The sequence below is a fragment of the Vigna radiata genome, chromosome 6 (genome assembly GCF_000741045.1).
Source record: "Vigna radiata var. radiata cultivar VC1973A chromosome 6, Vradiata_ver6, whole genome shotgun sequence".
Taxonomy (NCBI): Eukaryota; Viridiplantae; Streptophyta; class Magnoliopsida; order Fabales; family Fabaceae; genus Vigna; species Vigna radiata.
The window spans coordinates 34,536,755-34,551,365 of record NC_028356.1 but is presented as its reverse complement, the minus strand read 5'-3'; the positions used below and the strand labels follow the sequence as shown (position 1 = coordinate 34,551,365).

The 14,611-nt window shown below is 28.8% G+C and overlaps 1 protein-coding gene across 1 annotated transcript; it reads left to right on the top strand.

The window, feature by feature from the left end:
• Nucleotides 1-638, top strand: LOC106764969 (NADH dehydrogenase [ubiquinone] 1 beta subcomplex subunit 3-B-like). Its single transcript, XM_022782522.1, has 2 exons — nt 1-237; nt 379-638. Exons 1-2 carry the CDS (start codon nt 1-3, stop codon nt 400-402), a joined length of 261 nt encoding a protein of 86 aa, XP_022638243.1. The 3' UTR covers nt 403-638.
• Nucleotides 639-14,611: the final 13,973 nt, after the last annotated feature.

Below are 14,611 nucleotides of genomic sequence, written 5' to 3'. Positions count from 1 at the left end.
ATGCATAGAAAGAAAATGGAGAGAGAGTGCGAGAGAATCGAAATCGAAGAGGAAATGGGATCGGGAAAACACACGGCAGAGTTCTTCAGAAGAAGGGATGCGTGGAGGAAGCATCCCATGCTCACCAATCAGTTTCGGCACGCCACCCCTGGCCTTGGCATCGCCCTCGTTGCATTTGGCTTCTATCTCGTCGGCGAACAAGTCTACGATCGCCTCAGTGCTGATTCTCATGCTCACGTACTATTATCTTCTTCTTCTTCTTCTTCTTCTTCTTCTTAGGGTTTCCTCGTATTCTTCCTATTCCTATTCAATTCACTAATTATTCACACACTATCACTGTTAATTGAACATGATTTGTTATCTTTTGTCCTCTTGCAGGTGAAAGCCGAGAACCACCACTAATCTCAACTATTGGATTCCACCGTCGCTTTCCCTCTTTCATAATAAGCTTTGTCTTCATCCATGTTCTCGCAGCCTTTATAAATTTCAGACTATGTTGCCTTCTTTGCCTCTCAGCATGTCTTGTATGGCTACATTTTATGTCTTCTTGCATCGCTGACATTGCAATATACTTTCTTTTTGTCTATCGCATGCCTGCTTTTGCCTGTCACCGCCTTTTTCAGCAGACATCAAATTCATTCCTTTGCGTCTCAACCATCCCTTAATTTGTTATGTTCGTATTTTCAGCAACATCTGGTGACTGTGAGTCGATTTACTCACTGACTTATTAGGAAATAAAATTGATCAGTTGTTTTGGGATTGAATTTGCCTTCAGTAATGTTCAGGACTGGATTGATGCCAATTTTAGGGACCAAAATCGAGGTTTCAGACAAGATATGTGAATTTCCCTCTTGCCAGTGTGGAAGAAAACTGAACTGTAGGAGTGGTGTCTTCTTTTTGTTTTGGGTAATTGAATTGGTTCGGGTTATTGAATTGGTTACTTAACTCTAGCCTCCTCTGTTTCGAAACCAAAAATGCATTTATAACAGAAGAGAAATGTCAGTAATACACTTTATTATTAGTTAAAAAACGCTGTTATTTCAAATAAGTAGAGGATCGGGAAGAGCGTAAATTGTAGAAAGAATCTGATAGCCTCACCCAATAGATATTTTTGTCCTTCATTTGTTAAAGTCTGAAAAAAATTTAATAATGTTTCAACCAACAACCACCTTTAACCTTGTTTTGTAAACCCTCTGCATGAACCCCTTCCCATTTCTTCACTGTTCCATTTTTTTGTTATTTCATTGAGTTTTTTTTTTTGAGAGGTTGTGTTCTGGTGGCGATACAGTGGTGGTGGTGATTGTGATAGATTGGTGGTGGCCGTACTCTCTATGGTGTGATTCTTGGAGGAGAAAGGTGCCGAAACAGAATCACGGATTCAAAAATTGACAAGGTTAGTAGATATAATATAAGCATCCTTAACTCCTTAAGTGGTGTTGGAATTTCGGTCCGGCGTTCACATGCCAGTAATGTAGTGCCGCACTTCGAAGTTTGACCGTCCTCAACCAAACTTTGAAGTTCGGTTGTGTAATATAATATGAGTTATTTTATTTTTTATATATATTATGCTGTTTTTATTTGTTTAATGTTTTTATATTTGTTTATTTAAATTGTAATATTTATGTGTTAATCATATTTTTTTAATTATTTTGTTTTTTAAATTTTTTGTTATTTATGATATATTAGTTAATTTTGGAGACATTATTTTTTATATACTAGTTAATTTGTTGTTATTAAATATTTTATATTTGCTATGAAGTTTTTATTTTTTTATACGTGTTAATGAAGTTTAATTTAATTTTTAATAAGTTTTTTATTTTTATTTAGTATTTATTTTATAATATTTTATGTTATTTTATATTTATTATATACATTTTTTATGTATTAATTTTGTAATTTTTGATTTAATTTAAAATATTTGATGTTATTTATGATGTATTAGTCAATTATATAGGTGTTATTTTTTTATGTAGTAGTTAATTTTTTGTTATTAAATCTTTATATTTGTTATTAAGTTTTTAATGTTTTATAAGTGTTAATGATTTGAAGTTTTATTTAATTTTGAATAAGTTTTTTTACTTAGTATTTAGTTTAGAATATTTTTTGTTATTTTGTATTTATTGTATACATTTTTTAAGTGTTAATGTTTTTAACTTTTGATTTAATTTATAAGATGTTTATATTTGGGAATTTTTATTTAAATTTTAAAATATTTTTTTATTTGTTTTTTATTACTTTATTTGTAATATGTAATAATATGGTAAATTTTTGTAATTATAATATCATTGATATTATTTTTTGTTGTTTTTTTTATTTAATTGATAATCTATATCGAAATACTTATAATATATGTTTTTTGATCTATTATATAAAGTTATGTTGATTTTTTGGTAGTTAAATTCTAATATTTTAATGTTTATTGTAGATTCTACTTAATTTTATAGGATGGATAACTATAAATTTCTCGATTCTCAAATAAATTCTAGTTTTACATTGGAATTTTCTTTTTTTCTAAATGAAGTGGGTGAGGATGATTATATAGATAAGTTTTTCATTGATTAAATCTTTTCATCATGTGTCGATTTAATTGAATGAATGGATTTGAAAGATTGCATTCAATCTTGGGTTTGTTATCGTGATTATAAGATCTAACATAACAATTAGTGAAGCTAGAAGAAAGACATTAATTTTGTTAGGTTGTGAAAGGAGTGACAAGTATAGGAAGTATAAGCAGATGTTCAACTTAGTGTATCTGGCACAAGAAAATGTGAATGTTTGTTTAGGTTGAGAGTAAACCTAAAGGACACGATTATATGTTAAAGGTTATGTGGGATTATCACAACCATGAATTAATAGAGACCTTGGTTGGTCATTCTTTCGTGGAGATGTTAAATGTTGTTGAACAGTCAATTCTTGTTGACAGGACTAAGAGTCAAGTAAAGTCCTCAAGTATTTTTTTGACTCTCAAAGAACAATAATGAAGCTAATGTGACCACTATAAAGCAAATATATATGCGAGACACACTTACAAACATCTTTGACAAGGTCGAGAAATGAAATGCAATCGTTGATGGTGTTGTTAGATAGAGATAAATACATCCAATGGAGTAGATCTTTGACGATTCTAACGTGGTCAGTGACTGTTTCGGGCACATCTCAATTCAGTGCACTTGTTGAATTCATTTAATATTGTCTTTTTAATAGATGTCACGTACAAGAAGAATAAATATCGTCTTCGTTGCTTGAAATTTTAGAGTCACATCAACTGGTTTGAAATTCAGAGTCAACTTTGCAATTCTTTCAAGTGAATGCTAAAATAATTTCACTTGGGCATTAGAAAGGTCTAAAGGATTACTATTGACATCATAGGGTCGTTCACACATTGTTGTTACTGACAGAGACCTTGCTTTGATGAATGTCATTAGTAATGTATTGACTAAGACGTATCAGATGTTTTATACATTCCACATTATGAAAAATATCAAAGCGAAATGCAAGATGTTAATGATAATATTGAGGCATGGGATGTCTTGATGAAGTGTGGCAAAATGTGATGGACTGTGACGACCAATTGATGTTTAGTGCTTCTGTTCATCATCTTGAGTATACCTCTACTACATGATCTCTATTTTTTGATTATGTGAACCGTACTTGGATCATTTCGTACAAGGCATACTTTGTCATGGCGTGGACGAACAAAGTGATGCATCTAGGCAACACTACAACAAACAAGTAATTGTTATTGTTAATTTTTTTATTTATGTATTTCATATTTGTTGTGATATTATTAATGTGTTTTGTGATAATGTTGAGTCTGCACACTAGAATCTCAAGAGATTATTGAGGTCTATTATGTAAGACTTATGCTCGTGTTGGGATGCTATGCATAACGCCATTGTTCTACATCATAATAAGATTAAGACATCCTTTAAAAAAAGTCTTAACCTAATGAGTGATGTTTATGAAGGATTGAGCTATATAAGACTTTTTGGACATGTTTCACGATACAATCTAAGACTTATTGCCGATGAAGTTGAGCGAGTGAATTAAATATGTTTGGATAGTGCTCGTTGTGGATGCTTTCTGAGATCAACTTACGACCTACCATGTGCTTGTGTATTAGCATGATATGAGTCTAGAATAATTTTTCAGGTTGAAATACATGTCATGTGGACCCATATAAGCATTTGAAATATTATATCTACCGAATTGTTTCCAGAGTTTAACATTGATCGTGAAGTTCAACTGATACAGGAACGACTCAAGAAAGTTGACATTGGTGAAAAAATCAACATTAAGCAGAAGCTAGTTGAAATTGTTTGCCCAGAATTGACATATATGATTGTTTTTTTGCATAAAGGGAAAACAAAAGGTGCATGGAAGAATAAAGTTGCACGAAACGTGATCATATTTTGAGCACGTTGACACTTTGCATTCGAGGACAGAGCCTTTATCACGAAAATCACAAGTCAAATCGAAGGCCAAAGAAGTTGCACGAAGGGAGATCAAGGTGATATATAATTTTGTGTTGTTATGCAGGATTGAAGGGAGATCAAGGTGATATTCCATGGTAAAAGACTAAAACATTTTGGAATGTACCATGAGGTTATTGAGTCTTATATCTCCATGTCGGGGTTGGGTTCCTTAGTAAACCTATCATATAAGTATGTGGATCATGGATTAATCTTTGTCCTTGCAAAGAGGTGGCACTTGGAAACGAATAATTTCCACCTCCTTGTAGGTGAGATGAGCGTCACATTAGATGACGTCAACAATCTGTTCCACCTACCCATCATGGGTCAATTTTGTGAGGTCAAGGAGTTAAAGTATGACGATGCTTAATCTCATATTATGGAGTTGCTTGGTTGGACCATGCTAAAGCTGCAACTAAGATGAAATAGACACGCGATCCAAAATTTAGGTTGAGCTGACTCCGGGAGGTCTACCAGGAGTGCATTCAGCAGGAGCTTTGGGAGTGTGTTGCTCAGGCCTACTTGTTGCATTTGCTTGGATGCACAAGTTTTCCGAATAAGAGTGACGCTCTGATTCGAGTCTCTTACTTCCTTCTCTTGCGAGACTTGAATGCATGTGCGAGATATGTTTAGGGAGCAGCGACACTGACACAGACTTATGAACAGTTAAGATATGCTAGCTTTAATGGCAGATAGCTGGATATTCAACTCTTCTACATGTACATTTTAGTTTTACAAATTTATTTTCATATATTTTAAGAATATATAAAACAATTTAAATAATATTTTTGTAAAGTTGGATATATGAGCACTTTCTTGGCATGGGAAGGAGGCAAGTGTCGGTGAGGTACATATTGGATGAAATTGATTTAACATCGGTATTGACCTTCGTACAACTTCTTTGGCCTTCGATTTGACTTGTGATTTTCGTGATGAAGGCTCTGTCCTCGAATGCAAAGTGTCAACATGTTCAAAATATGATTGGTCACGTTTCCTTGACCTTTCATGTCGTGCAACTTTTGTTTTCACTTTAGGCGAATGAGCAACCATAGATGTCATTTTCGGGCAAGATTTCGACTAACATATGCTTGATGTTGACTTTTTCACAATGTCAACTTTCTTGAATCGTTCCTGTACTAGTTCAACTTCTTGATCAATGCTAAACTCTGCACAATACTTGAAATGCTTAAACAGGTCCGCATAACATGTATTTCAACTAGAGGAATTATTCTAGGCTCATATGAAGTTAATACACAAGCACATGGTAGGTCGTAAGTTGATCTCAAAATGCATTCACAACGAGCACTGTCCAAACCTATTTTATTTACTCGCTCAACTTCATCGGCAATAAGTTCTAGAGCGTATCGTGAAATACGTCCAATAAGTCTTCTATATTTCAATCCTTTATAAGCATCACTCATTAGGTTAAGATTTTTTCAAAGGACGTCTTAATCTTATTATGTTGTAGGACAATGATGTTATGCATAACATCCCAACACGAGCATAGATCTCCCATACAAGACCTTAATAATCTCTTAAGGTTCCAAGGCGCAGACTTAACCTTGTCGCAAAACACATTAATACTATCACAACAAATATGAAATACATAAGTAAAAAAAAATTAACAATTACCTGTTTGTTGTAGTGTTGCCTAGATGCATTACTTTGTTCGTCCACACGCCTTGACGAAGTATGTTGTACGGAATGATCCAAGTATGGTTCACATAATCAAAAAATAGAGGCCATGCAGTAAAGACATACTCAAGACGGTGAACAAAAACACTAAACATCGACTGGCCGTTATAGTCCATCACATTTTGCCACACTTCCATCAAGACATTCCTTGTCTTAACATTATCCACTAATATCTTACATTTCACTTTTTAACATTTATCATAATATGAAATGTACAAAACATGTGATACGTCTCTGGAAATACATTGTCAATGACATTCATCAAAGCAAGGTCTTTGTTAGTGAAAACAATACGTAGACTGCCCTCTGATGTCAATAGTAATCTTTTGAACTTTCTAATACCCAAGTAAAATTATTTTGACGTTCACTTGAAAGCAATGCAAAAGCGATTGTGAATGTCAAATCACTTGATGTGACTCCAACAATCTTAAGCAATGGAAGACGACATTTGTTCCTCTTGTACTTGGTATCCATTAAGAAGACAATATTAAATAAATTCAATAAGTGTACTGAATCGGGATGTGTCCAAAACAGGTCACTTACCACATTAGAATTGTCCAAAGATCTACACCACTGGATGTATTTATTTCTATCTAACAACATCATCAATTACTGCATTTCAATTCTCGACCCTCTCAAAGATCGTTTGTAAGTGTACCTCGTGTTATATAGTTGCTTTATAGTGGTCATATTAACTTCATTATGTTCTTTGAGAGTCAAAAAATATTTGAGGGTTTTACTTGACTCTCAGTCATGTCAACAAGAATTGATTGTTCAACATCATTTAACCTCCCCGTAAAAGGATGACCAACCAAAGTCTTTGCTAATTCATGGTTGTGATGGCCACACATAACATTTAACACCCAACCATGTCCTTTAGGTCTACCCCTCAACCTAAACGGACACTCATATTTTCTTGTGCCAGATACACTAGGCTGAACATATGGCTTATACTTCTTATATTTTTCGCTCCTTTCACAACCTATCAAAATGAATGTTTTTTTTCCAGTTTCACCAGTTGTGTCAGATTTTATAATTACAACAACAAATCCAAGGTCGAGTGCAATATTTCGAACTCATTCAATTAAATTAGTGTGTGATGGGAAGATCTGATTAGTGGAAAGCTTATTTGTGTAATCATCCTCACCTACTTCATTTAGAAAAGACGAAAATTTCGACATAAACTAAAATTTATTTGAAAAAATAAATAGTTATCCATCTTATAAAATTAAATAAACCTACAATATTAAAATTTAACTAAAAAAACAACATAACATATTCAACTTTATATAATAGATTAAAAACCATATATTATAAACATTACTATATAAGTTATCAATTAAATTCTATAAATATTAGTATATATTACAAATAAAGTAACAAATAAGAAAATATTTTAAAATTGAAATAAAAATTACCAAATATAAACATATTATAAACTAAATCAAAAGTTAAAAAAATGTATACAATAAATACAAAATAACCAAAAGTATTCTATGCTAATTAAAAAAACTTATTCAAAATTAAATAAAATTTCAAATCATTAACACGGATAAAACATTAAAACTTTATTAACAAATAAAAAAGATTTAATAACAAAAAAATTAACTACTACATAAAAGATAACACATAAATAATTGACTAATACAACATAAATAACATCAAATATTTTAACTTAAATAAAAAATTACAAAATTAACACAAAAAAAGATTGTATATAATAAATATAAAATATAATAAACTAAATACTAAATAAAAAACAAAAAACTTATTCAAAATTAAATTAAACTTCATTAACAAAAAAAAAATGAAAACTTAATAACAAATATAAAATATTTAATAACAACAACAAATTAACTACTATGTAAAAATAATGTCTACAAAATTAACTAATACGTCATAAATAAAACAAAATTTAAAAAGCAAAATAATTAAAAAAGAAATATGATTAACACATAAATTATAAAATAACTCGTATTACATAACGCAAACTACACAATCAAATTTCGAAGTGTGGTTAAGGCTGTCGAACGTCGATGCCTTTCAATGAATTTGAATCCATGAATTTGTTTCAACACCTTTCTTCTCCACACACAGTACGACTACCACCAATCGGTCACAATTACCACCACACCATTGTATCACCACTTTCATAATACAACTCTCACAAGAACAAACTCAATGACACAACGAAGAATTTGAAAAGTGGAGAAATGGGAAGAGGGTGCATGCCGGGAGTTTATAGAAGAAGTGGTAAAGATTGGTGGTTGGAACATCGTTAAACTTTTATAAATGAAGGGCAAAATGTCTATTGGGAGATTATGAGTGAGATGCACGAAACAACACTCTTTGTATAATTATTAGTGTGCTCTAAAATGTAAAAATATCTCAGAATAAGTTATTAGATAGTTCCACTCTATCATCTAATCTGTCTATGAATTAATTTGTGCTTTGTTAATTTTTTTTTCCATAAATTCAAAAACGAAAGTAAGTATCAAATTTATAAACATTAATAGTCCTAGATTACTTGATAACTAGTTGTCGTGCTGGATTGGATCCAATTTGTTGTTTTCTGAATTTTAATATTTTTTTCCTTTATGTTCTAATCCGCCACATTACATTCGAATAATGAACTTTCAAATGGAAAAAGAAAAGAGAATTTTTACACCCTGTAAATTATTAACATCTACTTGACAATTTTGTTTTAAAAATATTATATATTAATAATTAAATTAAAAAATATAAAATTACAATATAATTAGCTGTTGAAAGATTTTATTTATTTATCATGGAATGTGAAGATATCATCTTAAAATATAGCATTCTAAATTGATGTCAAAGAAATTAGTGAAACTACGAAAACATATGCACTTCCTTAGATATGTATTTATGTTTTTATTTTTATCAATATATATATATATATATATATATATATAATATTGTAGGAAAATTATTAAAACAAAAATAATTTAAAAATACATACAATTTTATAAGAATAATGTTAAAAGAAACATGTTATAGTTATTCAAAAAAATCATTTTTTATTAAATAAATAAACTATTTTTATTTATTAAAAGATAAAATTGTATAATTAAAAATTGCACCAGAAGAAATTATCCAAATATCATTATATAAATTACAACTCACTCCAAAATTACCTTAACATGACCACCACCACTTAACAAGTGAAGTGGATCAAATTTTTCTGACTAAGTTCCCTATTCTACCATATGCTACTATGTCATCATTTTAGTGTTGTAATCCTCTCTCACAATCCTACTTTACGCACACACTATGAAACTAGCTCACTTCCATCCATGGCTCTTCAAGTTCCACCATACGACCAACTTATTATGCTCTCACTCTAAGCAAACCTGTTTGTCTATTTTTTTTGGTGACATTTGAACCAACTTTCAAGTAGGTGTTACTAAATCTTGTTAGAAATTTCATATAGACTAAATTATAATATATAAATGAATATAAATTTTATGATTTTGTAAACATTTCTTAATAATTATAATTATGACTAAATTTCATCATTACACGAATCTAACCACTAATTATTGTTCTAACACTTATTACAGAAAAAAGTTAATATGATTGCATGTAGTTAGTATGTATTAGGCGTAGTTTACAACTGAAGCTGGTACAATTGAGGTAGAATCTAACCAAGAAGTATTAAAAAACATGCTTCTATGGTGATTGACGGAGCAATACTAGAAGGTGCAGCCGCAACAGAGGTAGAATGAAGAGAGCATGAAAAGCAACATAAGAGTCTCAAACGCAAAAACAATCTTAAAAATGACGCAGTCCATGAAGGAGAGTGGCAACTTGAATGCAGACATCAGAAGCTTCATCTTCCTCATTGATTCCTTTCTCAGCCTTTTGAAGGACCATTTCTTCATGATTCCCTCCATCTTCTGCATATAATAATCAATGTAGTTTTCTCCTTCTTTAGTTTTCTCTGTCTTCCTTTGGTGAATGAGTTAAGTTTGGTTATGTTGAAGATGAAAGAAAAGTCTGTAGTTAAAGGCTTCCAATGGGGAATCAGTATCTTCTTACCATCAAGTTCATTTTAGCTTTTGTATTCAATCAACTCTCACCAAAAAGATGCCTTGCAAATAAAACCCCAAAGATTACGTTGAAATAATTAGAGTTTACTATGAAATAATTAGCCTATAACTATTTTTAAATATAATTAAATATATTTTTAATCTTTAAATTTTAATATAAAATTAAAATTTATTAATATGTTTTAGTTCATAAACTTTAAAAATAAATAAATATAATCATCTCATTTATATTTTATTGTATATTTTCTTATTTGTTAAACAGTTTAAATTATGTATAACTCAAATGTCAATATAAAAAAAAAGTAATGTTTAAAAAAAATTAATACCGAAAAAAATTATATCTATTATCTTTTAAATTTAAATATTAAAGTTTAAAATAAAACAAATTCTAATTTTCTCAAAATTTAAGAATTATAAATATATTTAACTTTTTAAATACGAAGCTGAATTTCATGTTAATTTCGATTGCTAAAACAATTACTTTTATATCAATTCAGTTGTAAAAAATAACAAAAATTTTTTGTTACCGAAAACTTTTCAGTCGTTAAAATAATTTTTTTTATCGTTAATTCAGTCCTAAAAAACAGTATTTTTGTTTTCATTTATATAGCTATCAATTTAACTATCAAAATTTAGCTACTAAGATTATTAGACTAAATTATTTCAGTAACATTAATCACAGAATAACTCAATTCTTGTAATGAGAAATTGAAAAAGTTTAAGTTCATGTTAACTTCTACCGAAAGCTTAGACATAAAACTTTAAGATATTCCGTTCAAATTTCGAAGTCTTGGATGTCGGTTTGATTACCTAATGCAACATTCAATTTTTCTTAATAAAGAATATTGACTTTTTCAATATTCTTTCAATTATTTTTCTACTCCTTTTCATATTTTCCACTGTTAAAAAGTGTGAGCTTTGTTAAATTAGTATATTAGTCCATTCTTTGTTATTGGAGCACGTACAAAATTTTGTGTATCGAATGACTATATTTCATGCATGGAATCTACCGAAAGCTCAAACATATACAACGTTAAATATATATTCCATTTTATATTGCAAAAATTCTAAGGATATCACTTTAGTATGAGTGGTTGATTACCTAGCACAGCACCGAAAAAGGTTCAAGAATAAAGTATGTTTGTGTTTTTAAAAGAGAAAAATTAAAATTGATTATTAAATATATTTTTGAAAAGTGTTTCTTAAAATTAATATTAGAGCTAATATGATACATGAGGAAATGGAGAGAAAAATGTTTCATGACCACGACAAGAGGGGTAAAATATATCGCAGTTGAAATATAATTCGGTTAATTAGACCAAATTAACACTTAGATTGATGTTAATTTGAAGTTTATTTTGAAATTTATAAATACAGATTTGCGAAATTGTGATAGATTTGTTACACTTAATATATATTTATTATATTGAATTTTTCTAACTTTAACATCGAAGTACCTTTTTCAAATAACTTTCTCACACAACTAAATGAAACTAAAAGATGATGGTGACATATTAAAAAAAAAATAAGACAAATGAAACTTAAAAGGCTGTTCATCTCAATCTCACATATAAAAAAAATAATATATATATATATATATATATATATATATATATATATATATATTTCTGTATTATAAGAGTAAGGTGAAGAGGAATTTATGGAAAAAACTATTTACTTTTGTGATTTTGGCTAGTAAAAGTTTTAAGTTTCAATAGAATGATTCACTTAAAGGAATAAAAATAATAATTTTTTATTATTAGATTATAAATAGGGGCAGGGAGATTAAGTGTTAATGAAACTTCTTCGTTTAAATAAAAGATGTTACATGTGTGGAAAAATATGCATATTTGATTATTTTTAATAGTTTTGTTTTGTTTTCATCTTCATATATTATAATGGTGTTATTTAGCTTTACTGTTAATTATAATTTATTGTTGGCTTATAATATCTTTGTAATCCTAAAGACCATTAAAATGAAAAAGGTTAAAATCACATGTATTTATGATCATTTGAAGATTCAATTAATAGAAGTGAACACGAAGAATAAAATAGCAAATTGCTATAACTAAAAGCACTAAATACAATTAAATCTCTATAACACTGCTAGTACTTTTTTCTTGGAATAGTTAGCATCTGAATTTATTTTTTTTTCACATTTCTTTTTTAAGTTTTAAATATGCTCTTGACTAATTGCATTTCTAAGTGTTTCGTTTCTCTCCTTAATCCATAAATTATTTGGCGTATATAAGATTAATTAATGCATACAGATGTATGGTTTACATTGCAATTCACTAAAATGGCACAATTATTATACATTATTTATCACTGTAAGTATTTTAGTTAGAGTAGATTATGTGAAGTTTTTTGGGAATTACATTTATATATTTTTTAAATTGTCATTTAGTTTTAAAAATATAAAAACTATAGTTTTTTTATATTACATATAAGAATTGTTAATGTAAAAGTGAGAATAAAAAAATAAAAAATATATATTATTTTAAGTATGGACTAAGTTTTTATGTTTAACTGTCGGTTTTCAATTAGTTGCTCTTAAATACATGTCATATCTGTCAAACACCACATGTAAAGATAGTAAATACATAATTAATGTGTAATTTATTTTTTTATTATTGTTTAAAATTTGATTATTATTGTTCAAATTGTCTGATCTAATTCACCTAATGAAAAAGTTATTGTCTAGTTAATAGTTGAAGATTACAGTGTACAATTATAAATATAATTCGAGAAAATCTTAGTTATATTAATGTAATTTATTCTTACTTTATCTCAAAATATTTATAAATATTACAAATATTTAATTTTAAAGAAAAAGGAATTTAGTCCATTGATCTTTTTCCAAATATTAGGAATTTCTTTTCTTAATTTACCAATTCTAAATTAAAAGGCATCTTATGTTCTTAACCAAGTGGTCCAAAGTTTGAATCCTGATATCATTTTACGTATGAAATACTGTTTTGAAAAAGGGAGTACTACACTTTGTGTGCTCAATGTCTCCGAAATTGTTGGTCTTTGTATCCAACACTAAATAATTCAAACCAATATTAAGATAAAAAAAAACTTACATATATCTTAATAAAGATAATAAATTGAAGAAATATGTGTGTTATATTTGAAGAAATATACACGTAAAGTAAAAGCAAATATATTGTTAGTTATTATTTGGTTACGAGGTTGAGTCATTATCATTTTTTTAATATTGTCTGGTTTTGTTTTCTGATCTCTCTCGATATCTTTCAACATCGTTCGAAGGTGCATCTGTCAAAGATTCTCTGACGTTCAAGTCAGTGTATAGTTCATATAGTAATTTTAGAGCAGTAATAAGTGCATAGTAATTTTAGAGTCATTGTATTTATAGTTTTTGCCATGGGTCTGTGATTAGTGGAATCTTAATCACGGTCCTATCTCGACCCAATAGCTCCAATCACTTCTTACCTTAATCCCGATGTAAATTGCAGGTTTTAACTGATCGTTTGTCTTAAATCGTCTGGTCATGTCTTTATAAGATGATTCTTTGATCGTCCAGCCTCTAAAATTAGAACGATAGAGAGTTTTAGATGATGCGTCCAAATCGTGATAGTCCAGTGATCGTGATGATCTAGTGATCTTCGATCCATCTGATTATATATATATATATATATATATATATATATATATATATATATATATATATATATATATATATATATATATATATATCACAAACAAAAGCAATATAACTTAAGTTATAATTAAAATGTGAAATTTGAGTAATTACATTCTTCAGTCAAAATAATGAATTGGTGTTAGATTGTTAGTTATAACATTCATTCAAGTAGTAATTATTCAATTCAACAAATTATAAATAATGAATCATCATTTTTAGCTATGCTTAGTACTGATGCTTTCAATTGTTGTGATATTTGTTTTTGTATCAATTATGTCGTACGTACTCTTTCAATTCAAAGAACTACAACAATAAACTACTTATGATTCTATTAAATAAATTTAATTCTATTAAAAATTAAACAATAATAGTTTAAAATATATTTCTTAATAAAAATTTATTTAATTCTATTATATAACGAAGGTACATTTTTATTTTATTTTATGCTATATATATAAATGAATCAAAAATGAGATGCAAGATAAATATACATTAGGAGAAGTGCAATTAATGTTTTTTAAAATTTTGAAAACAAAAGCAACTTCTAGTTAAAAAAGTGAACTTGAATAAATGGAGGATTACATGTATCAAAATTCATTAAAGCAAGAAATCACGAGAAGGGAATGTTGTTGATGGGTATAAATATTATTTATGGGTATTCCATCAATTTAGAAAATAAAGAATATAATTAGGCACTTTTCCAT